Genomic DNA, 25,485 nt, shown 5'->3' on the forward strand with positions numbered 1-25,485 from the left:
CCCTGATATATTTTATACCCTCCATGCTTTATACTTTCTTCTGTTAGAATCTTTACATAATTATGAAGCATCCTTCCAGTTTTCAAAAATGCTTTCATCACACTCTGATTTACTTATATTATTCATTATAATATTTATTACGACACCACTTCCTTCTTTTTAGTAACTACGCACCATGTTCAATTATTTTATTTTGTCATTACATATTTAAGATGGCTTGCCAACAGGTGATGGGTTAAGATTGTTACCTCGTAACCAAAGTGTTCCAGATTTCATCTTTTTTTTTTTATTGGTTTAGGATGAAAGTGAATAAAGGGGCTCCATTGATATTTCACTTTCATACAATTGCCTTTTACTTTCTGTATTTTGAAAGGTAAAAGTTAAAGTGAAAATGTTTGTATTGTTAAAACTAATATGAAAGTCTGCTTAATGAAAACCTGAGAAACAAATTTAAAAAAAATCATAAGCATGTGGAATTAAAAATACTTAAAATTTCTTAAAGAATATATTTTAAAAGTCATTCATAAGAGATGTAATTACTCCATTACTTTGTAAAATAATAAACAAGATCTGAAAAATGGGATAGATTGTTCCTGCAGTGGTGTGTTTGTTCAATTTTCCACATGAAACTAAAACTTGTTTTATATTTCAGATTTCAATTCTTGAACAAGCTTTTGTGCATTGAGTTAATATCTCAGCTAAGTAATTATAGGAAGTTTCGTCCATAGGAGAGGATGGTCATGGGGAGTATATCTATCCTTTGGATCAGCTTTTTTGATATGTGCTGAAACGGTGAAAAATATAGGTTTCACAAACTGAAATATTAAAAAAAAAAAGAAATACAAGAAAAAAAACATTGCCATCTCCTCACCTTACAGAACTCCTGAATAGGCATTGATTATATATTACATTATGAAAGCTTTTATCCATACAGCACACAAATGTCTCAAGGGATATCTTATGACTGCCTTCTGGATATTTATGCCAATGTAGTGGATATCTAACAGATATCCAGGAATATCCAATAATCATCCATTGGATAGCTATATGTACTCGTATATTCAAGAAATGTAGTCTGCACATCCAGAATTGAATATCCAACATTGGATGTCATTTAATGAACATCCATTGTATATTCATAATATCCATGAATCTGATCTGGACATTTGGATATCCAGTGGATGTCCCTTGGGAGATTTTTGCTGTATGGATATGAATCTATATACACTCAACCACAAATAAAATTGTGATGTTTTTCTTCCTAATGTCACTTGAAATCGGAAAGAAAATAAAAAAAAATATAAATGATGCATATCTTGTGACAGTATTCTCACACTTTATATTACATATCTACAACAACATTCAACTATTGTTTCAATATAGTTAGAATAACAGGTCTTTACCATGCCTTTGTACTTCATTCTCTGTTTGCTTGGCATGTCATAGTTTTTGTTTGTTTGAAATAATATTTTAATTCTCTTTCTTTTTATTTGCATGATCTATTTTGCATCTGGATATTTCTACAGGTGATAGCACTGTATCAGAAGGTAGTCTTATTTTTTAGTCTCTCTATTAATTATTCTTATTTTCTACCTTTATTTCTTTACTTGATTTCATTCTGTCCAGCCTTACATAAACTGTATTTTTCCTTTCATTGCCTGTTTTTATTGTTCCTTTTTGTAATTGCACTTATGTCAAACTATTATAATGTATGCATTATCTAGAGTACTTTTTAGATGATAGATTAAATGTTTTCCAACCAATTCTGCTAGGATCCCAAATTTATTTCAAGATATGCTAGACAATGGTGAGTCAGTGCACTTTTGCAATATGTAATGTCTGGTGTAGAAGTCTGAAAGGGCTACTATAAAATGTATGCAGAGAAACATTTTTTATTCATGCGTTCATTTATACTCTCGAAGATTTCTTGTAGATTATAATATGTATAATCTGTAGCCAGTATACTAATCAAAGTTTTTGCTCTGTCTTCACTGCCATGGGCTGACTTATAGGAGACATCAGTCATTGCTAATAGCTTTGCAGTGTGCACAATTTCAGAACATCTGATGATTAACTTTCTCTGATGTTTCTTTACATAATATATAAGCAAATGACTTTTAACGTAAACGTAAATTGGTAACATCTCTATTCCAGTATTTCATCACATTAGACTATATTTCACTATATTTTACTACATTTCATGTGTACATATATTGTATTTCATTGTACTATTATATCGCAATGTCTATGATATTGTAAATACAAATCGATATGTTCGATATCACAGCATGTAATTACAAACAATGTAATTCATGGACGAAATAAATCAATCAACCTGTGCAAAATTATTTGAATCTGGACTTTGACTGGCAACTAATGTACAACATTTAGGCACCAAAGTTGGAAACTTAACTGCTGAAATTAAATTCTGTAGCTAAAATGTCCAAACTAATGTATTTAATTAATATAAATCATGTATTTGTCTGTCCTTTATGAGTGCACAGCACAGAAGAATATATTTCAATCAATATGAATTTATTAAAAATTACCTCTTTCTTTGCATTGCATTGCTTGTCTGTAAAATCCCCAAGATATTAAGATGGGCTGCAAAATAAAAATTAAATGTGTTTGGAAACTTCTGACAAATTTTGAACACTGCTGTGAAATATGTACCATGCAGTAGGAGTAACTAAATGTAGTTTAATAACTTTAGCATTACTTAACAATATCAGGTGAACACAATATCAAGATTGTTTTCATGCACTGATTTAGATCTTTTTCTGTCCACAAGATCATAATACAGTGTATCCAGATAAATATCTACCAATAAGAAATTAAATTATCTCGGCAACCAATAGTGATAGGATCATCCGGTTTTGTTTGTCTGAAAGAGAAACTCAAGTTTTATCACCAGGAGGTGGAAGGTGGCAACATTGCTAGAGCGCATTCACTTTGCATTTGTTTACAAATTAGCAAAATGGCTTCATTTACAGTGCGTCAGAAAGTTGAGTGCTGTTTTTTGTTTGCTGAATTCAAGTCTCCTGTTATTGTACAGAGAAAATTCAGACAACATGGACAGGAACCACGGAGCGTCATTCCATTGTTTGATGGCATAAACAATTGTTGGAAATGGGTTCTGTGTTGAGGAAGGAAGGCAGTGGCACGAAACGTGTGAGTGAGGTAAAGTGGAGGCAATTCGGGAAGCTTTTCAACACAGTCCACGAAAATCGATTAGACTGGTGAGTACACAACTTCAAATCCCTCAATCAACTGTGCATGACATTGTCCACAAAATGTTGTGGCTTAGAGCTTACAAGATACAGCTCGTTCAAAAAATTAATCTTAATGACAGACCTTGAAGGAAGGAGTTTGCTGTTGAAATGTCATTGCGCATTGATGAAGACAATGAATTCCTAAAACGTGTAGCATTTTCTGAGGAAGCCACTTTCCATACATCAGGTAAAGTGAATAGACATAATTACAGTATATGGGGTGAGGAAAATCCCCACTTCGTGGTAGAACATGAAAGGGACAGTCCCAAATTAAATGTGTGGTGTGCGTTGACTCATGATTCTGTGATCGGGCCTTTTTTCTTTGAAGAGGATACAGTTTCAGGAAACACCTTCTTGGAAATGTTGTAACATTTTGCTGTATGCCGTATACCACATGGACACACATTTCAACAGGACAGGGCTCCTCCGCATTTCGCACGGAATGTCAGAAACCTCCTTGATTACCATTTCCCACAGAAATGGATTGGAAGGGAAGGACCTATTCAATGGCCCCCTGAGGTTCCCTGATTTGACCCCACTAGACTTCTTTCTATGGGGGTACATCAAGAGACTCGTGTACCAAACACCAGTACAAGACTTGGACGATCTTCGGCAAAGAATTATCACTGCATGTGAAACTGTGATGCCTCAAATGTTACAAAACACTTGGAGGGAGGCTGAGTACTGCCTATTAAGGTGAGTGCATTGGATATTTTGTGTTGGTGATAAAACTTGTTGAGTTTCTCTTTCAGACAAACGAAACCGGATGATCCTATCTCTATTAGTTGCCGAGCTAATTTAATTTCTTATTGGTAGATATTTACCTGGACACCCAGTATTGTGCAAATGTAATGAAGAGGTCAGCCATATGGCAACGCAAACGTGTCAAAATGTGTACAAAATTTGTTTACAAGAAAAATAATAAAAAAATAATACAGAACAAAAGAGGTGCACTGATTTACATACAATTTGCTTTCAAATATTTATTTTTAAAATTGATTTCAACGTGCTACATACAAAATCTATGTAGAAATTTCAGTGAAAAATGCAGGCTTAATCAGACTTGAACATGGGTCTCTGGCATCAGTGACATGCGGTGACGTCAACACTTGGGGTAGCAGTCAGTGGCATGCTCAAAGGGGGAGGGGTGTTGGGGGTTGGTATGGGTCACACCCCTCTCACCTTTTAGGGCCCAGTATTCCTAAAAAAAAGAATGTCAATAACAGGAAAAGATTGCAAAATGATGAATGAGTACTAAAAAAAAAGTACACGTAACCCCTACCCCCATTCGAAAATAAAAAAGATTTGATTTGACTACTAAGCCAGAGATCCTGGGTTCGAATATCGGCTTGGCCATGGGTATTTTTTGTGTGTGTCCCTTCATCAATTTTATCGTATCATTTTTGCGATTAGCCAAAGTGGTGGAAAGTAAAATACACCAAATCAAGCAATCAATCAATGATTTGATTTGATTTTTGTTACTTAGCGTCACTTTTTTGGTCACATTTGGTTAATTGCGAAGATGATACAATAAAATTAATGAAGGGACAAACACACAACACCCATGCCCAGGTCGGGGTTCGAACCCAGAACTCCTGGTGTCGTAGCGTGCTGTGATAACCACTCCCCCACGGTTGGTTGATTTGGTGTTTTAAGTACACTTTATGCACAGAAACAAAACAGGTAACAAGACACACTTTTTGTAGTTTCTTCAATAATATTCATTTGGCTTTTTGAGTTCTGAGATACATTTTTCATTCCAAATTATTTCACTATTCACTGCAGAGTACAACACATAGGACAAGAATGTGCACTCATCACGGGTTCGAACCCTGGCCTGGATTGTTCATATGAGGTCCCTTCATCAATTTCATCATATCATCACTCATCCTCATTTTCGCGATAACCAAATGTGGCAGAAAAGAGAAGTAAAATATGGTAAAATAAACCAAACCAACAACAATATGAACACGCGTTCTCTTGCCCAAATAAATACATCCGTATTTATGACTGTTAGAGGCCAAGAGCAGTATATTTAAATAGAGCACTACTAAAACGAGAGTGAGAAAGAGCCTGAGCACATATTTGTAATTTAATCATTATACATTCCATATTTGATAAAAAAAAAGAAAAGAAAGGAAGAAAGCATAATATTATTGTCTGCACATAACATGTTCCCATTTCATAAATAATAGAACTACATCCCATATTATACATGCATATTGTACAATGTGTAAAAGGTTGTGTAAATACAGAGAACATAAGTACTGCAGAAAATTTTACCCTAAGTTCTTTAGAGGATTTACAAGAAAATCTATGAGAAACCAATCCCCTATCTGTCCTAGGAGATAGACTGGGGGACCTGAAAGCCTGGGCTTTCAACCATTGTAGCGGGGGCCGAGGGGGCAAGGGAGGTAGAGGTAGAAATCTTCCTTTTTCCTTCAGGTGGCCATTTCTACCTGGAAACTGGTCAGGCGGAGGAAGAGCGAGCTAGGGTATCCAGCCAGCTTTGTCCGCAGATAACACCGATGGACGAGAAGTGCATGGAAAAGAAAGTGTTGCATGTGAACTGTGGCTTTAACAAGACAATAAATATTGTGAAATTGAATATAATTAGAGATGTGAGATTTATTGATCTATCTCTGCTACTCTAGCTACTCCTCAGTGCACGTCACTGTCTAGCATGCTGTGCCATTTGTCTACCAACTGAGCTAATGCAAGTATCGATTTGCTGTTGGAAAACATTTATACATGAAATTGTAGAGATTTTCTTTGTGTATGTTTTGTGCATTGAACTTATTAGCAAACTTCAAATGTAAAATTTAAAAATTCAAATATATTTTTTCTGTATTGCAATTAGATAATATAAGTATGCATGCTTGCTTGTGTTTGTTTTTAATGAATACATAGTTTTAGTTTTTTTTTGTTGTTTCTGTTAGTGTAATGCTCACTAATTTCAAATTTTTTTCTTGCTTGCCTCAACTTGTTCTACTACGATAGATGCTGACCCTGCAACTTCAGGTATATATCATATTTTACATTAAAGAGAACATGATTTACAAAAATTACAATTATTTTTCTTTCTTAACTTCACTTATTTGATCAACTGCAACTATCAGCCGCATTGCATATGTGCAAATTTTGCAATTGCTTGCTCATAAGCTGCCGTAATACTAAGACTAACTATCATATAGGGTGGCCCATAACTGAGTTCACGAAAATACTCTTCACAATAACTGCTAGTGTCAACTGATTTATGGACCGCCTTGTAGATTATTACTTTCAGTGTTATAATGTTCATAATATTATTTTTTATTAAGTTTGAATATTAACCTGTTAACTGTGATGTTTCATGAAGCTGTCCTAATAGCATTTCAACTTAACTTCTTTACACCAAAAAAATATGATGAAAAGTGTTTTTATTTATTTGTGAGTCAGAGAATTTTCATCTGGGAAAGTTGTAGAGAATCATTTGGAAAAAAATCATATTAGCCACTTTGTCACCTTTTATAGTCAAGCCAGAAAGAGTTGACAAAGTGTGCGAGTAAGCAATAAGTAACATGTGAAGGAAGACATTTTATTCATTTTTCTTTCCTGACTAGTTTTCTGATTCTTCATAATTTTGCACCTACTGCAATGTTATTATATCTCTAAGTAAACTGTGAAGTTCTCATTAACTTAAAAAACATTGCAGATGAAATGCCATACCTATTGCAATGGACATTTGCAAGGATAGACATATACACCTTACCCAGTTAACAGGTTAATTGCCAGTGGTGTAATCAAAAGTACATGATTTCTGGCTATGGTTCTTTTTGTAATACTCACTGGTAAAGATGTTTTTAAAACTCTTACACTGTACTCTTAAGCATGTTTGTGTAAGTTGTGTTAGTCCACTCCTAAAATTTTGGTAAGGTAGTAAATTTAGGATTGATTGTTCATACCTTCTATAACTACAGTATATCCAATATTTCTACAGTACAGTTTTTGAGGATAGTTTGTAATATTTAGGTTCACCAAATGAACTGTTGTTTCAATTTTCAAACTAATATACCAGGTGGTTATAATTAAAGTGACGGTGTTCAGAGTGGTACAGCACGGGCTGTAATGTGAGTAGTAGTCTGAAACTTCGTAGATATGCTAATAAAGCAATGCGCTCGCGAATTATGAAAAAAAAATATTTCCAATTCTCGCCACCAGGGTAAAAAATGGCGCTGTAAGCAGTCAAAACGTGGAATTTTCCGTAACTCTGACGTCAAAGTCGGTGACATTGCCTAACCATTGTTTGGTTTGGTTTGAGTTGCTGTTTTAAGTCCACTTTATGCACAGTAAGGCTAATCGGGACTGGACCTACAGTTTAAAGTGGGATCCGAACCACTTGTGCCTCCACCGGGTATCGAACCCGGGACCCCTTGATTACAAGGCAATGACGGCCTAACCATTGTGTGAGCTCCCTGGTTGTGGTTGGTGACGCTTGTTCCTTTAGTAATGTTCATGTAATTCGAATAGTGAAATTGAAGCGATATTTTATTACAAAGAGTATTGTTTTCTGCGATTTATAGTGTTTTTCCTGTAACTATACCAAGTTTTGACTGCTTACAGTGTGATTTTTTACCCTGGTGGCGAGAATTGGAACTATTTTTTTTTTTGCATAATTCGCGAGCGCATTGCTTCATTAGCATATCTACAAAGTTTCAGACTGCTACTCTCATTACAGCCCGTCCTGTACCACTCTGAACACCGTCACTTTAATTATAACCACCTGGTACAAACTGATACTGTCATGAAAGTAACAGGAAAAATATAGAGACTGTCTCTTATGTTACTGTATTCTCATTTAGATAACTAAGTTGATTCATAACTACATGTGAACCAATTTAAAATTACCCAGTAGAGTTAACAATATTAAACAATAAAACAATTTTGTTCACTCTGTTTTTGACTGTTATATTACTGCTGTACATAGCTTAATATTTTAAACAAGCTGATCAGCTTCATAAAGTTTAAACAACATTTTTCTTTCAATATCCCAGTAGTGAAATTTCCCACACGTATATCAATTTCTAATTTTGCCAGAATTGTAGATTACAATGTATATTATACATGTTGAATGAAATCATTTATTTATCAAATGTAATTCATGCTAAGTAGGAGCACCAGTATATAACAGATGCCTTGTTTTCATTCTGTGTAGGTTCTGTAATGCATGTAAATAGGGATAATATATAGAGTATACAATGCGAATATAGGACAAAATAATACATTAGTAATATGCACAGATTTCTCGGTTCTGGGTACATAAAATTTAGTACATTGTAGGTTTCATAATTATAGTAATTGAGGGAATTAATTTAATATTAATTGCATAAGAATGACAGAAATAATAATGCTGATCATTTTTAAACTAGATATTACCATGTGTGATGAGGGTTTGTGTGTGTCCATGTGATTGTTTGGCTTCATTATTATCATAAAGTATCTGTGGGTGTAGTAACATACAGAGCATGTTTGTGGATGATATTGCATGAAGTTGAAGTTCACTTTCTTTGTGATAGAATTTCTCTTTCATCAAATTGCACATTATTTGTGTATTGCACCCCTAATGAAGAATGATAATAGTGCACAAATCTAGCTGTACTTTACACATTTTCATTTCTCCTACCTTTGTCGTTTCAGGTATCAAACACTTTGTTTCTTGTAGTTAACATTGTGGACAAATTGTGTCAAGGTAGACATGTTATCCATAAGTGATAGACCATTCAAACAATATATACACATTCTGTATTAGCTATTTAAATTTAGGCAGGCTTTAAGATTTCTTTGTCGACAGATCATCGACCACATGGGAGAGACATGCAAATGATTCCACGATCAGAGTCGACTTCAGAGTTCCTGCCTCTCGAGGACAAGGAGGTGGAGTACTTCTTTGCTTCAGATGCCAGTGCTGTCATTGAGCACACAAATAGAGTAATTTTCTTGGAGGTAATGATTTCTTTGTATCTTTGTAATAGAACTTAGAACAATTTAACAATTCCTTTTTTTTTTTTTGTATTTGTCTTATTTGCTTCTTTGGGTAATTGTGAATTGCCAGAATGGTGATTAGATGAAACTGATAAAGGGACAATTGTAGCACAGGGTTAAGGGATCCCCACTCCTAACCAACTTCTAGGTGTAATCCATTTTCAATCTACAGGTTTTGAAATTTCTAAACTGATATAAACCAAATTATGAGTACATAAGAGTGGATTATATTTTTCTATGGTACTGTCTATCCAAAAATTAAGTCTCCATTGTCACATTTCACATTCAACATTTCATGGCTTTTTCCAGAGAGCAAACAATTTCTTTCTATAGCTTTTTCAGCATATGTGGAACTGGAATCTGGTTGCGCACAGCGTACTATGTATAAGGTGTAATGTGTATAACTGGTAAAAGCTCCCATCTTTTATATATCTGTTTAACCTCATACATAGTAGCTGATAGCTAGTACACATTCACCTGGCTTGGTAGCCACTGTCCTTGCCACTGAAATTCCCAGATTTTGGTGCTGACCAGGGCATGGGTGCTCTTTGTGATTCCTTCATGAATATTTTTCTAATTATTATTCATCCTCATTGTCATGATTATGCACAAGTGGCAGAAAAGTAACATGAAATAGCACAAATATAAATACAAGTAGCATGCATTCACAAGATAACAAAATAGAAAGAAAAAGTTTTTTTTAGCAACTACCTTATAATGAAATGTTTTAAAATGTTTGGAGGAGGGGTGGGTGGTAATTGTATTACACAGAGGTTAATCAGGACTCTGCTTACATTTTGGATATGCACCTAAGCGAGGATTCACTCCGAAGCAGCAAGTGACAGACAACACATGTCGCTTGAAGGTTTCACCAATTGAAAGCTGTCTTGTGTGCATGGACGTCCGCAGGATTTTTTCCAGGGAGGGCAAAGAAGTCACATTTTCCCCCAAAAGTGTGTTGTTGAATTCTTCCTTACTTTATTATTGATTCAGTAATACTACAATAAGTGTGATTTCCTGCTTTTTTTAAAATTATTTGTGTTGTTATTGTTGTTGAGATGAAGATGGTAGGTTCAGAATGGGAACCAGAGTCTAGAATGAGAACCCTACTCCGGTGCCACCATGAAACTTAAGTATTTGATTCAAGATTAAACAATCTGCTTGCCCTTCTAGACCTTGAGAAATAACCAGTGTATTGTAACTTTGTTTTTGAATTTTGTATTCATATTTATCATTACATATTTTATTATTCGTAGGATGATGACGTAGCAGCTGTGAGAGATGGTGCTCTCACCATTCACAGACTCAAACGTTCCCTTGATGATCCACTTGCTAGAGAAATCACAACGCTCAAAATGGAAATCCAGCAGATTATGAAAGGTAAGCTGTTGTGATTATCAAGTAGAAACCTAAAACATAGTTCTTGGCCTTGATGGGGAAATATGGTCGATGTTTGCCACCATAGAATAGTTTTTTAAGCAACATCTGACTAGATCAAATGATCTGAGGTAGGAATGCATCACTATTAGAGATTGTATTTTGTAGGGTTCAGCAAGGGATACAGGGGGTGGGGGAAGAAGAAGAGAGAGAGAGGGGCAGAGAGCAAGCCAGCCTGTCTGTGATGTTGGTAACACTGAATGAGTAGGGGAGCTGAATGACATGAGGAGAGGGCCTGTCTGTCATGTTGATTGTTGTGGACATTGTTAGTCATGGTTTAAGAACACTGCCCCCTCCTCATGTCATTCAACTCTCCTACTTATTTAGTGTTACTCAATAGCCAGGCCACGAAAGGTTGTCCTTAAAATTAGTTTGTGCAGCAATTGTTATTAATGAATATATTGTAATGGAAATACTCTAACTGGAACCTTTCAAACTTTTTGCTGTTCAAAATGCAACATGTGAATAAAAATCAGAATTTATCAAGAGAATTTATTGATGGTGGCCTGAGGAAACTACAAGATTTTATCAGATCCAATGGTTGACAAGCAATTTAAACCTATTTTATATTTGTCAACAAGCCTAGACACAGTCAAACTATTATGATTATGCCATAATTTATTCATTAATATTCAATATCCAGGGTAATAAAGTAAAAATGAGAAGTCATATTTATGATTAAAATTGTTGGGATTGATGCATCGATTTAAAAAAGGAAATTTATCAGGATGCAGTCTCATAAAGGTTGCGACAATCTTCCACTGGACACGGCATCATAAACTGCATATTTTCTTCCTAATACAATCAACCTTCCACAACAATCAACATGCCAGCCAACATGACAGACAGACATGAAACACTATGAAGCTGTAATATTTAATTTTAATTATTAAACACAGTATTCACATAGAACTTGCTGCAGACATTTCACAATCATAAATTTTGTTTCATGAAGGTGGGGGGGCCAAGACTGTATATTTCCCTTTGTTGATATGATTTAGCATAGTGAGAGGGCAAAAGTGACAAAAAGTGTTGTTTCCCCTAATCACCTACACTGTATGTAGGTCTACTTTCAACAAATACTTAATCTAACTTGGAAAAAATACATTTTAATCTTCTTCGTCACACACCACAAGGAAATCGTCTAACTCAGAAAACAGAAACTTTCCAGAAATGAATGTAATCAAAAACTGAGTATTGGCATATGAGATGCACCCTGTTTTTCAGACCTATTTTTAAAGGACAAAAGTTCATCTTATACGCTGGCAAATACGATAATTATTTTTCGAGGAGATGGCACTAAATCTACAATTGAGACAATAAAATAATACTGTGTAAAATTTATTTATTTAATTATTTATTTATTATACTGCATACAACAGTCATGTGCCCTTTTACAGTGCTCAGTACACAATGAAGGAATATTTGATCCTAGTTCAAGTTGTAAATAGAATATTCTTTTTTGTGCTGGCATAAGCATTTGAGACTGTTGTCCTATGTCCTTCTCTTCAGGCAACTTCAGTTCATTCATGCAGAAGGAAATCTTCGAGCAGCCAGAATCTGTAGTCAACACAATGAGAGGACGACTTAACTTTGAATTGGAACAAGTCATTTTAGGAGGTATTAAGGTATGTATGTTATTGTCTTGCTTAGTTATTTTTCTTTTAGTGTTACAAATACGGGGAATGTTTAGAATATAACCAGAATTTTTGCAATGAATTCTGGCAATATGTCCATCAAGACAAGACTTCACATGCTTGTATTATTTGAGACCCCTGTGTTAATGGTGTAAGCTTCATAGTATGGGAAATTGGCACCACTCAAGTTGCATAAAACTGCAGATACAATCTGTGATTCATTTTCTGCATGCTGAGAGCATTAAACTGCCTGACATTTATGGTAGTGCTTAGCTAATTGTGAATTGCATGAATGGTTGAAGCAAGGGAGCGATTTTACAATTCTGGAAGTTTCTCCAATTTGTTTCAAATTCGACATACTCACTAATTTTGCCCTCCTAATCACGAATCTGCAGTTAAAATTTTCCGCTCATGCGTACAAATTACAAAATAACCGAAATTAAGTGGTCTGCGATCGACACAATTGCTCATTATTTATCGGAAAATTTTCTGTTTCAAATACCTAAAAAATGATATATACACCCCTGAACAATAATCTGGAGCAGGGGAAGAAGTATTTACGAATGTATAGCTGTTTAAAGTTAAGATATTGCCGTTTAAATTTTTGAGTCCAAATTTCCCACAGATTCTGGACTCCGCCCCTGGGGTAATTGACCTACCCTCCTCTACCGCAACCGCGTCCCCACCTTCGCTCTGCTACGCTCTGGCTACCCGGCTTTCACTATAGAGTCTCTTTTTAAGGACATGTTAGAAATTGGCCCAAGTCACCTGCCCCGAAATGAGCGCCAAATTGCAACTGCACATTCATGATCACAAGACCAAAATTAGTAAGTATACCGAATTTGAAACAAATTGGAGATATTTCCGTTATTGAAAATTAATGTAACTTATCCTTACAGTCAATGATTCGTTGAACAAATATACAGTCCACACCCAAATTTCAACTCCACATTCATGATTACGATACCAAAAGTAGTAAGTACACCGAATTTGAAACAAATTGGAGATATTTCCATTACTGAAAATTAATGTAACTTATCCTTACCGTCAGTGATTCATTCAACAAACATACAATTGACACTATGCAACATACCATTTTCTGACATACAAATGAACGCTCCATGCAACTGGTATAACTTTCGGCACAACACTCTAGGAACCGCACCATTGCCAAACTTACCTCTATTCGAAGCCGCATTCCACAACCTCTTCTCCCTCCATATCCTCATCGTCACTGTAAATAATTGCACCACATTAACAATCATTTCACTCTTTCCCTCCTCCATTCTTCCACGATCAATGATCTCCAGGTGACAAATTAACAATGTTTCAATGGTGTAGACAGCGTAACGAATACCAATCTTGAATTGTTCACATCATCAAATATGGCTACCAATATAGTGTATCGACAATCATACTGTTAATAATTGCACATAATTTCGCAATTTCTATACACCAGCACCAAATTTCAACTTGAGATTCATCGTTAGGAGGCCAGTGTTAGCGAGTATCTCGAATTTGAAAGTAATCGAATGAACTCCCCATATTGTTAAATCATACCGAAGCAAGTTAAAAATATGGTGTGACAAATGTGGAAGACATGCAGTGAGTTGATATATCGCTGGAGGCAAAGACCGAAGCCATGGTCAACACTGTTGAAACAGTTATTCAAGAGATAGCAAGAGGAATGTTAGCATTGCTTCAGGCTGAGCTTCATAAGAATCTCCACAAAATGGTTCCCACACCATTTGAAGCAAGAAATTAGGGTTGAGCCCATACCACTTTGAACAGATACTGATTTTGATACTCTTACCGATACCCACTGATACCGATACCTGAACCATTGTAACAATTAAAGGTTGTTCAAAATATTGATTAATAATTATTAATTATGTTTAATTAATTTTAATAATTACAAAAACTTGGTAAATTGATGCAAGACTAACACACTAAATTAGTTAGTATTACACTCTATATGCATCAATTTACTAAGTATTTTGCTTTAAAATATTTAATAATTCCATCAGAATATAAAATTACATGTTATCAAAAATTTCAGTTTTAGCACACAAAATTGGTACAAAATAAAATAAACTTTGAATTTTTGATAATTTCTAGGATAATTAGACTTCACAAGATTGTCGTGCTGCATTTTTGCAGAGCCCATAAAAGGCCAGAATGCTGGAAAAGTATCAGCTGGTATCAGTAAATAAATTCCAGCCAATACTTTCCGATATTGATACCACTGGTATAGGACGATACTAATACATCCGCATCGGTATTGGCTCAGTCCTACAAGAAATATATGATGGACATATGGATTGGATGCTTGTTAATATCTTCTGGAGTGTAGCTGAGGGGGATAGTCACTGGGTGTAAGTCTTGGATCCACCATTTTCACCCTGAAAGCAAGAGAATCAGCATGGAATTTTCCCATCCATTCCCTCATAGCCTAAGGAAGCGAGATCAGCAATCTCGATGAAAAATCTCTTTGAATATTTTTTGGACAGGAATGGGTTCATTCTTGCAGACTACCTGACAAAAAGTATGACTGTGAACAGCAATATAATACCTTATTGTGGGATCGCTTGAAGCTAACAAGAAGGCATAAACATCCTGCACTTGCTTCGACAGGCATTTGCTTGCAACATGACAGTGCCCAACATCCTCCTTACTATGACTTAGGCCATAGACCTCTCAAGGGGGCTTTCTGGGAAACCCTTCACATCTGATGAAGTTCAACAGGTGACACACTCAGACTGAGACAGAAATTATCCCCCCTCCCCAACAACATTGATGAAATATTAGCAGAAGTGCATTGATAGACAATGGGACTACACCAATAGTATCAATGAAGCAACTATGTTCAACTTTGAGTGACACTATTGCAAAATTGTGGTTGCATATTGAACATACCTTGTTCCTTTCCAAGTCATAATCATCATTGTGACAGAACAGTCCATTGTTGAACCTTGGCTAACCTAATTATCTGTTGCCATTGGTCATGATTCCAGACCCCTATAATTCTCCAATTTCCACATTGAAGTCTCTATGCATCCTCATCAACACCATCTGTTCATCTTAACTTTGGTCATCCTTGATTTCTCTGTCCACCTGAATTATCAAGTAAATGTTTTTTCTTAGGACGTTCAATGTCATTCATCTAGATTTCCTTCTCATCTCAATCCAGCTGCTTTAATCATTCCAATCACTATTAGTTCTTCATACAACTTACATAGTTTTGTATTAAATCACTTTCTTCCTAGACCATTCCTACATGTGGGACCCATGTGCCTCTCTGAAAGTCTTCAATAATTCTTTCTCATTTTCTGATATCATCCATTGTTCAGAAGAATATATCAACATTGGTCTGATCAGGATATTATAATTTTATATAGTTTATTTTAATTATCTTGGGAGCACTTCACTCTTAAAATGTCATTGCAGCTGCAGCAATAAGCCTAGCTTTACCCTTTCACTGTCTGTGATCTTATTGATATTGAATAGGTTTGAATTGTCTTTCTCACCAAGGCAATAATGCTGACACCTTGAAAGGGTTGAAATATATTAAGGGGGAGGGCAGTGGCGTCTCCTGACCCTGAACTTCAGGCGTTGGCAAAGAAGGAATGTTAACCCCTCCCCCTCTCATTTCTGTGAACCAATATTACAAATTTTCTCCGTACCTTTTTGGTGTAAATTTATAAATATTTAGAAAAACATTAAATTACATAAATTATTTTAAATGAAGTAAATACTTCATTTAAAGTATTAATATATTTGAAGGGTAAGGAGAAAATTAATATGTTCAATACTTCGCCATACAATTAATTTTTAAAGCACGAGTTTGCAACCAGAGGGGTTGGTGGAACTCCTACCTATCACCCATAAAAAAAACACCGTGGACAAAGAATGACCCGTTCATTGAAAAATCGCTAAAATGCACATTCACGGTTTTTCCCCTTACCCTTAATTTATCCTTCCAAAAAGTAAAATTTGAAAAATCAACTGCTCATTACTTAGTTACTTGAATTCCAGTCTATTCTTCTTTCTTTAGAGAAAAATGCGCTGATCACCGCCTCATAACATTTGGATTTATCCCCTTCTCGCAGCTTAGAAAGTAATTCTTTCTGATGGAGATAAGACTTAAATTCATCATCCGGTTCTGAGTTTGAGTAGATCGGCAGAATGTGTGGATCCTCTTCAGTGACGAGAACGATCTCTCGACAGATGACATCGTGGAAGGAATTGTTGCGATCAACACTGCTAATTTATATATTTATGTAAACTCACCCACTAGATTCGTGATAATTTACAATCTCAATTGGTGTTTTCTCTGATCCTTCAGTGGAAGCATACCAAACGTAAAGTTCATTCTTCTGCAGTTTGGTTAAATTAAACACACTGCCATAAATTTCCTACAATTTATGTACGAGATGGTGAGGAAATTTTTCTCATTTATTCAAGTTTTATTCAAGTTTTGTGGGATTTAGTAAATCAAAATATTGCAATTTTTCAAATGATGCGAATCTAATTGTTATCGGCCCAACCCTGTGGCCGAGTGGTTAGCATATCGCGCTGCGACGCCAAGGGTCCCGGGTTCGAATCCCGGTCGGGCTTGGTTGTTTGTGAATGTCCATTCATCAATTTCATCATTTCATCACTCATCCCCATCTTCGCAAATTAGCCAAGAGGCACAAAACGCGAAGTAAAATAAACTAAATCAAATTAAAAAAAATCTAATTGTTATCTGGTTGCTGATATTATCAATGATTTCAAAGTAAAGCCTTCGGCAGTGGTCTTTCTGTGATTCGTTGTTCAGTCGCCTCCTTTTCATTTCAACAATCTCTTCCTCTTCTACTGCAGCAGTTATAGAATTCGATAGTGTTTCGAAATTCTCACTTTCCTTTTTCAGTTGTTGTTGAAATTCAGTTATTTTATTACTGCAATACAAAATATCAACATTTTTAGACAGCAATATACTGAATAATACGTCTGAAAGGGCAAGCAAGTTGGATAAAGCCTTTTTAAAAAATATATTTTCGAAATCCTTCAGGAAGCTAGAAAATCCTCTTGGAGTCATTGCAGTCAAATGATCGAAGTCTCCACTTTCACTAACATGTTCAAAAAACATAAGCAGTGCTTCTCTGTTGTCATTGACTGTCCACACTAGCCTAGAGGTAAAATTTCATCTGGTAGGAGCTAATGACGGGAGCTTTCTGGACATGAAAGCAGAAAGTTCGTGTAACCTCTTTGGAGAATGAGATTTAAGTGATTTAAGACCACAAAATAACACCTTAAGCTCTTTGTTACATTCTAACGATTGTTGCAGCACCAAGTTCATTACATGAACATAACAATGCGTATAAAAAGCTTTCGGATAATTTTCCAAAACTTTACTTTAAAGGCCATTCAAATGACCACTCATTACAGAATACCCATTGTTTGTCTGGGCAATTAATTTATCCCCACGCTTATATTTATCCATTATTTCAGTCACGTGACTAAAAAGAGCTCCTGCAGTTTTATCGGTGCTCATGTCATGAAATGCAAGAAATCTTTCAATGACTTTTTTTCTGTGAGGCCGAGAAAAAACGTAACATTGTTGACACCTGAGATTTTTTGCTAATGTCTGATGTTTAATCGGCCATGATAGCCACAAAGTCTGTGTTTTGAATTTCATTGTAGATTTCATCTCTCAGAACATCCGAAACTGAATTTATTAAATCATTTTGAATGCTTGCCGAAGTACCGCGAAAAACTGTAGAATTTAATAAATGTTATTTTAATGAGGGATCAAACTCGGCACTTGCAATAAGGAATTCCATGTAATTGCCCTTATTTAGAGATGCTGCATTTTTTCATGGCCTCGGAATGGCAGTTCTTGCTTTGCTAAATAGCAGATGGCGTTAATCAACCTCTTTAATATTTCCCTGTTCTCTTTTACTTTTTCATTGTGTAGCTCTATCTCAACTTTTCGTTGAGTATACAAAAGAACGCCAATTCTAGCAGGGGTGGCAACAAAACTACTAAATTTAAAGAAACTATAAAGATGCAATTCAGACTCGCTGTGTTTTCTCACTGCAGTATTGAGATGATTCAAATCCGCATACCCTTGATAATTCCCAACACCTTTTTTAGTCTAGAATAATAAACATGTCCAACAGTAAAATTTATTCACCACACCACACCCGCAAAGCCAGTCTGAAATTTCATAGAGTTCTTTTCGAAAATGTCGCTCAAAACCTTTTTCAGCACAACTTTTTCCTTCAACAGATGTTGACATCGTGAGATTCGAACATGGTCGAATATTGTCAATCACTTGTTTCTTCTCTGAATACGAAAGCGAAGAAAATAAATTATTTAAATACTTTTGCACAACACTTTCACTATTCTCCATCTTAAAATAATCACGTCACTTCACACCACACGTTTAAAAAATAATGCACGACAATCACGAGCAAAACAACACGGAACGTGGGGCGAATGAAAGCCAAATCGTTGGGAACAAATACAACGTCTTGAGAAGGTAACCATGCTGGTGGGTGGCAGGGTGCGCATGCGCGGTCATGCTATGTTTTGGCAGTCGTAAGACGTTGGATTTCCTCGCAACGCCCTGCCCGTCACGGACCGATCTGCCTGCCTGACAACCACTGCGCGCTGCGCCGCGTTTGAAAACTACTGGACGCTCGTGACTGTCAATTGAAGAAAAACGCTCAAAATCTTAATTTATAAAAGTACAGATACTTTCTTCTTTATTTCATTTTCCTTTGGCCGTTGACACACGACTTACACACCCAGAGAAATCGCCACTGGGGGAGGGGTGTAAAATTAGGAAAGTTACATAGATAATCCACACTAGTTGAGAATTCTGTTAGTGGCTCTGGCAAACAGTGCATCAGTGAAGTGATATTGGTAGTAATGATGTGCTCTTCTGTTCCACTTTTTTTAAACAATACTGCATGGAATATATCTTCACCACTAGTCCAATAAAGCATGTGATTTTTTGAACCTGCACCATCCATTTGTTTTTGTACTTCTAAATCACAGGTAAATGCATCATAAACAAAACCAGAAAATTTTTCAGGGGGGGGGGAGGTTACTGAAAAAGCATTTTGAATGTGTAGAAAATGCCATGAAATAATTATAATGACATATTTTTTCAAGAGCAAAATATGCCATTATAACCTGCCACAACCACTAGTGTGCCTGTGAAATTCAAAGAAGTAATATTTTAATAATTATGTAACAAGTGAAGCTATGTCAACATGAAAATCAAATAAAATCATTACAAGGTCGTTGATTTGTGTTATTATGTATGTTTATATTTTTTACTTCTAGGATTATATTCCTGAAATCAGAAGATGCCGAAGACTCATGCTGATTGGTTGTGGAACTAGCTACCACAGTGCTATAGCCACAAGACAGTTGCTGGAGGAGCTAACCGAATTGCCTGTGATGGTTGAGCTAGCCTCTGACTTCCTTGATCGAAACACTCCCGTCTTTAGAGATGATGTGTGCTTCTTTATTTCACAGTCTGGTAAGTTTTCACAGCATAATAGTTCATTGCAATAAAACATATACAGAGTGAACCAAAAGTAGGTGGACAGTAAGTCTACAAGAAGAGCCTCAGCAGAATTGAGCATTTTACAAACCTCTAATATACGAATCCTGAAATCTCTTGGGTTGAAAGCTTATCGTCCACGGCTAATTCATGGCTTATTGGAGGATGACCCTGACAGGCGGATGCAATTTAGTGAGATCATGCTGAACATTATCATTTACTGTCCACCTACTTTTAGTTCACTCTGTATGTGCGATGAAAGATATTAAATGGTACTCTATATTAGTATCAGGTTGCAACTCAGTGCAAATTTTGCCATTTTGTTACCAATTTTGTAAATATAATTGCATGGGCATAGTGTCCCCCACCATGGCCACGCAGTCTAAGGCATCAGGGTTTGGGAGATGTGCGCTGGTTCGAGTCCCCTAGGGGTAAGCTTAACAACTTTTTTCTCCTGAGATTTCCACCTACAAATGAGTAGCGTAACCCGGTTATGGAAATGTACAATGACTAGGTGTTCATCACGCTGACCACACATCACATGGGACGGAACCTACAACTCTTCCTACCATATAAACTAATCGAATCAACCTGGTAACTGGTTAGATGATCGCCCACCTCTGTTGAGGCATGTGGAAATGAGGCTGGCAGTTGGTAGGTAGGCCCTGGCCCTTAAGAGCTGCTACGCCATGAGTTATTATTAATGGCATGGGCATAACTTGGTAGGGCAGGGAATTGAAAAATTTCCATCCAATTCGCTAAATAACTGTTACTTTGCAAAGTCAAAATATCACGTTACTTGAATTAAACATTTAAAAACATTAATTTTACTTGAATATTAACAAGCTCACTAGAAATTTTAAACCCACAGTTAAATTTTGTTTGTGCAAGAAATAATCTATAAGCTTAAAGAGAGCTTTGAATCTGAAGTTTGATGTAATATAAGGTATTGTATTGTTGATTAAGGCAAGTAAGTGTCTTTAATCCTAGAACACTAATGTATCTTGAATTTTACGATTCCAATGAACACAATGGAATTTTATTTCACTTCTGTGCATGGTTACTGACTTCTCTAGTAGTCTTGAGTTGGTGAGCATCGCTATTTTTATCATATATAGATTAAGGAATGATTATTCTAATTGTCTGTGTTAGTATTCTTGTAAATTAATAAATATTTAAGGAGAAAAAGGGGATTGTTATTTCAAGTAGTCATATTTATGAATGTTTAGTGATAGTGTAGTACAAAAACATAAGTGTTTTAGGGTTAATGATATATATACCACATTATGGTGTACAAACATGAGCCAAACTTCTTGCCCCATTTAATTTTCAGTCTAATGAAGTTGCAGGCTGGGTGAACCCACAATATGCTTTATGCGGAGACAGTGATGGAAAAAAGTTACTTTAACACTACTTACATGAGTGAGTATGATGCATTTTTTGGAAAAACGTTTCAGGGTTCTACTGCCCCCTTCATCAGATTCGTAAATATTTTACTAAGCATTGAACATAGTGCCGCGTTAAAAAGTGTTAAACCTGATGAAGGGGGCAGTAGAATCCTGAAACGTTGTTCCAAAAAAAAGCATCATACTCACTCACGTAAGTAGTGTTAAAATAACTTAATACAATTTAACGTTGTTTATTTCATTTATAAGTGAGTAACGTACAAATCTACAATATGTTAGTGATGGAAAAATTCTCATCTCCAATATCATCCTGGGATTTCAGCCCAGGTCTCCTGTGTGGCAGTCACACTCTACTAATTAGAGGACTGTGGCTTTCTGTTCTCTCCTCCTCTCATTCACACACACCTGATTAAATATGAAATTTAGCGAGAATGATGAATTGGCTCTAAATGCTGTAACATAATTACATGAACTTATTACTGAAGCAATTTATCTTTTCTGCAGGTGAAACAGCAGATTCATTAATGGCCCTTAGATACTGTAAGCAGAGGGGAGCACTTATTATTGGAATCACAAATACGGTTGGCAGCTCCATTTGCCGGGAATCCCACTGTGGAGTTCACATCAATGCAGGACCTGAAATTGGTGTTGCTTCAACCAAGGCATACACGTCTCAGTTTATCTCCCTTGTTATGTTTGGTCTTGTAATGAGTGAGGACAGGATATCAATGACAAATCGCAGAGCAGAGGTGAGTGTGTAGTCATTTATGTTTCATCCTAATTAGTTAGAAAGTGATTTTTAACGTTGGATTGAACCTTTCAATAATCAGTGAAATCTGAAACTTTTAGATGAAAGGTAAAGTTCCGTATGCATATACAGCATGTAACATTGTCATTCGTACACATAGAATTTCCGAGGAAAAATGTCATATCTACTAGTAAATATAATCATTTTCATATGTAACTGAAAATTAATGTTAGTGAAGGTTTCACCAGCAAATGTTAATAAAAATGTATGTTCCAAGTGTATAAACAGAGCATATAATTTGTGTGAAAAGAGAAAAACACCTGTTTCATGCAACATTGTTATTCGTACAGGCAAGAGTTTCAATCTTCGTCGCATACAGTGCCACCGCTATTCGGGCAATTTCATGCAGTTTGCAACTTCGTAACAAGTTTGAACATGCAGGCGCGCTCCCCGTCAAGCATGCTGGCGTAGGTATTGTTGTAGGCCTATCGTCTATCTATCAGCATGTTCGAAATGGGCAAGGTGAAGGAACTTAGTTCCGATCTGAAGGATGTTATTATAAATTTGGCCCTTAGAGGTTATTCGTTAAGAAAAATTGGACAAACAGTCAATAAATTACACTCCACCGTTCAATACATAGTAAACAAATTTAGGGAGGAAGGTTCTACACAGAATGTGCTGAGAAAACTAAATGAGAGACTGTTGAATAAACGTGATGAACACTTTATTTTAAAAAGAGTGTGAGAAAACCCCCGATTAAGTGTTCCTCAATTACGATCCTTGGTAGAAAATGTTGCTGGCAAGATGATGTCCAATCAAACTGTCGACGTGCCTTGTGGAAGCATGGATATCATGGCAGAATACCACGAAAGAGGTCGTATGTAAATAAGGTGAATTGCAGGAATAGACTTTCATTCGCAAAAGAGCACATCCACAAGGACCAGGAAGTTTGGGATAGTGTCATATGGTCAGATGAGTCCAAAATTAATATATACGGGTCAGATGGGATAAATTGAGTCTGGAGAAAATCAAATAAAGACAATGATCACATTAACACAGTTCCAACAGTTAAACACGGTGGTGGGTCATTAATGATTTGGGGCTGTATGTCGTCCAAAGGTGTTGGTACCATCCAGTTTATTGATGGTATCATGGATGCATATGTCTATTTGGACATATTGAAGAACAATGTAAAGCAGAGTGCCCAAAAAATGGACATGTTGTCTATCTACAGATTCAAACAAGACAATGACAGTAAGCATAAGGCGTGAGTTGACATGAATTAGCTAACATGGAATGTGCCCAAACTACTACCAACACCAGCTCAAAGTCCAGATTTAAATCCCATTGTACATTTATGGGCAATTTTGAAGAGAGAAGTCCATAAAGCAGGTGTCAAGTCCAAAAAAGAGTTGAAAACTGTTGTGCAAGCCGAGTGAAATAAAATAAGCTCTGAAACATGTCGAAAACTGGTTAATTCTATGAAGAACAGTTGTCAAGCAGTAATTAAAGCCAAAGGATACGCATGAAAGTATTAGAACTGTCAGTCAATTTGATCTGAATATACTTTTTTCTTTTATATTTTTAAGTGTACGGATAGATACAAAAAATGGCATGTTTCTCTTTCAGTTTCATTTAATTTATTATTGTCATTGGTTATACAGAATTTGGGTAAGATTTTATGTTCCTAATGATATTAGTTATTGAATTGTAAAGAAACAATTTCAAAAGAGTGTATTTCCTTTCAGATATTAAAGCATTTTCTTTGAAAATCCATGTGTACGAATAAGAATGTTACATACTGTAGCACTGTGCCATGAAGGCACATTTATGAAATGTGGGGATAGGGCCCCATACATTCTCTATTTCAGCCATATTGGAGATGGTGTGATCAGCACCACGTTCCTGCCAACTTTACCCTCCAGGGTTGCCCCCAGGTTCTGTTAATTGATTCGAGGCTAGGTGAGCCCCAGAGCTGATTTATGTGGGGATAATGCTGGAAAAATTCCAACCTTAGATCTCCCATCCCGGGAATTGAACCCAGGTCTCCCATGTGGCAGTCAGATGTCCTACCATGAAAGAAGTTTTTAAAAGCTTTTAATTTCAGTAAAGCTTATAAATTACAATGCCCAGAGTGAATTTTGGTCTAGAAATATTTACGGTATATATATATTTTTAAACATAATTGATCCTAATGAAACAAAAGAAAATTACAAATGTGTGATGTGTAGGTACAGAATTACATATGCCAAAGACACTTAAATATCTATCTATCTCTCTCTCTCTCTCTCTCTCTCTCTCTCTCTCTCTCTCTCTCTCTCACTCTCTCACTCTCTCACTCTCTCACTCTCTCACTCTCTCTCTCTCTCACTCTCTCTCTCTCACTCTCTCTCTCTCACTCTCTCTCTCACTCTCTCTCTCTCTCACTCACTCACTCACTCATAATTATCCAAGTGCAAAATTCAAAGTTGAGAAATCTTGAATTCAGTGTAACTTATTTTACACAAGGATATATACAACAAAATATCTATGCAGATACATACAGTAATCTTCTTGTATATATATGTATGGATTCTATTTTTCAGATTGTTAAAGGCTTAAAGGTATTGCCAGAGCTAATAAAAGAAGTATTGAAAATAGATGACAAAGTCAAGAAGCTAGCCGAAAGTTTATACCAAAATAAGTCATTGCTTATCATGGGTCGTGGGTACAATTTTGCTACATGTTTGGAAGGTGCCCTGGTAAGTTTGTATATATATTATTTAAACTAAGTGAGAATCAATATCTAGTGAAAAAATGTTCACAGAGAAACCATAGTTCCATTAATTCATGATTAACGTCTCATGCGTTGTCTGATGAAACATCACTATGTTGCATAATAATGCTAAGTGATTGTCAATCATTCATGATATTCTGCCTTTTCTATCAACATTCAAAGTTAATAAACCAGCTCTCGATACCTGATATGTTTATATACTAATCAAATGCTAAATTTTCTAGTTTAGTACTTACTGTAAATTGTATCAGCAATTGCAAAGAAATCAAGAATCTGAGAATAACATTTAACAACTTTTAATAACACTCTCGAATGGAAACTAACTGAAGAATGGAGAATATGAAATAATTGTGGTTCAAAAACAAGCATGTTCCTATCAGGCTTCCGTGAAGTCATTGTGGTGACTGTTCTGGTTTCAAGGTAATAGGCTAAGGTATCATTTCATTGTATATTACATTATTATATTTCATTGTATTAGTATATTGTAATGTTTGACTGACATGTCCAATATTACAGCATGAAAATGCAAATGTGATTCATGGATGAAATAAATCTAAATCCCCAATGGGGGCACAGTGCACAGTGGTTCAGATTGCACTTTAAAAATGTGTAGGTCCAGTCTTAATT

At 35.8% G+C, this 25,485-nt stretch overlaps 1 protein-coding gene across 3 annotated transcripts in view; it reads left to right on the forward strand.

Annotated features, from left to right (window-relative positions):
* Positions 1 to 25,485, forward strand: part of LOC145994872 (glutamine--fructose-6-phosphate aminotransferase [isomerizing] 2-like) — a 70,404-nt gene that overhangs the window by 39,667 nt on the left and 5,252 nt on the right. The window contains exons 7-14 of one of the 3 annotated variants that reach the window (XM_083131296.1): positions 1,527 to 1,547; positions 6,273 to 6,293; positions 9,103 to 9,254; positions 10,550 to 10,673; positions 12,243 to 12,358; positions 19,706 to 19,904; positions 21,839 to 22,083; positions 24,668 to 24,823. In XM_083131296.1, the coding sequence (XP_082987422.1) occupies positions 1,527 to 1,547; positions 6,273 to 6,293; positions 9,103 to 9,254; positions 10,550 to 10,673; positions 12,243 to 12,358; positions 19,706 to 19,904; positions 21,839 to 22,083; positions 24,668 to 24,823 (1,034 nt within the window). The remainder of the gene's footprint in view (positions 1 to 1,526; positions 1,548 to 6,272; positions 6,294 to 9,102; positions 9,255 to 10,549; positions 10,674 to 12,242; positions 12,359 to 19,705; positions 19,905 to 21,838; positions 22,084 to 24,667; positions 24,824 to 25,485) is intronic. The other 2 variants (XM_083131297.1, XM_083131298.1) reach the window with 2 other exon arrangements.

The sequence above is a fragment of the Lepisma saccharinum genome, chromosome 11 (genome assembly GCF_977018435.1).
Source record: "Lepisma saccharinum chromosome 11, izLepSacc3.1, whole genome shotgun sequence".
In the NCBI taxonomy this organism is placed as follows: domain Eukaryota; kingdom Metazoa; phylum Arthropoda; class Insecta; order Zygentoma; family Lepismatidae; genus Lepisma; species Lepisma saccharinum.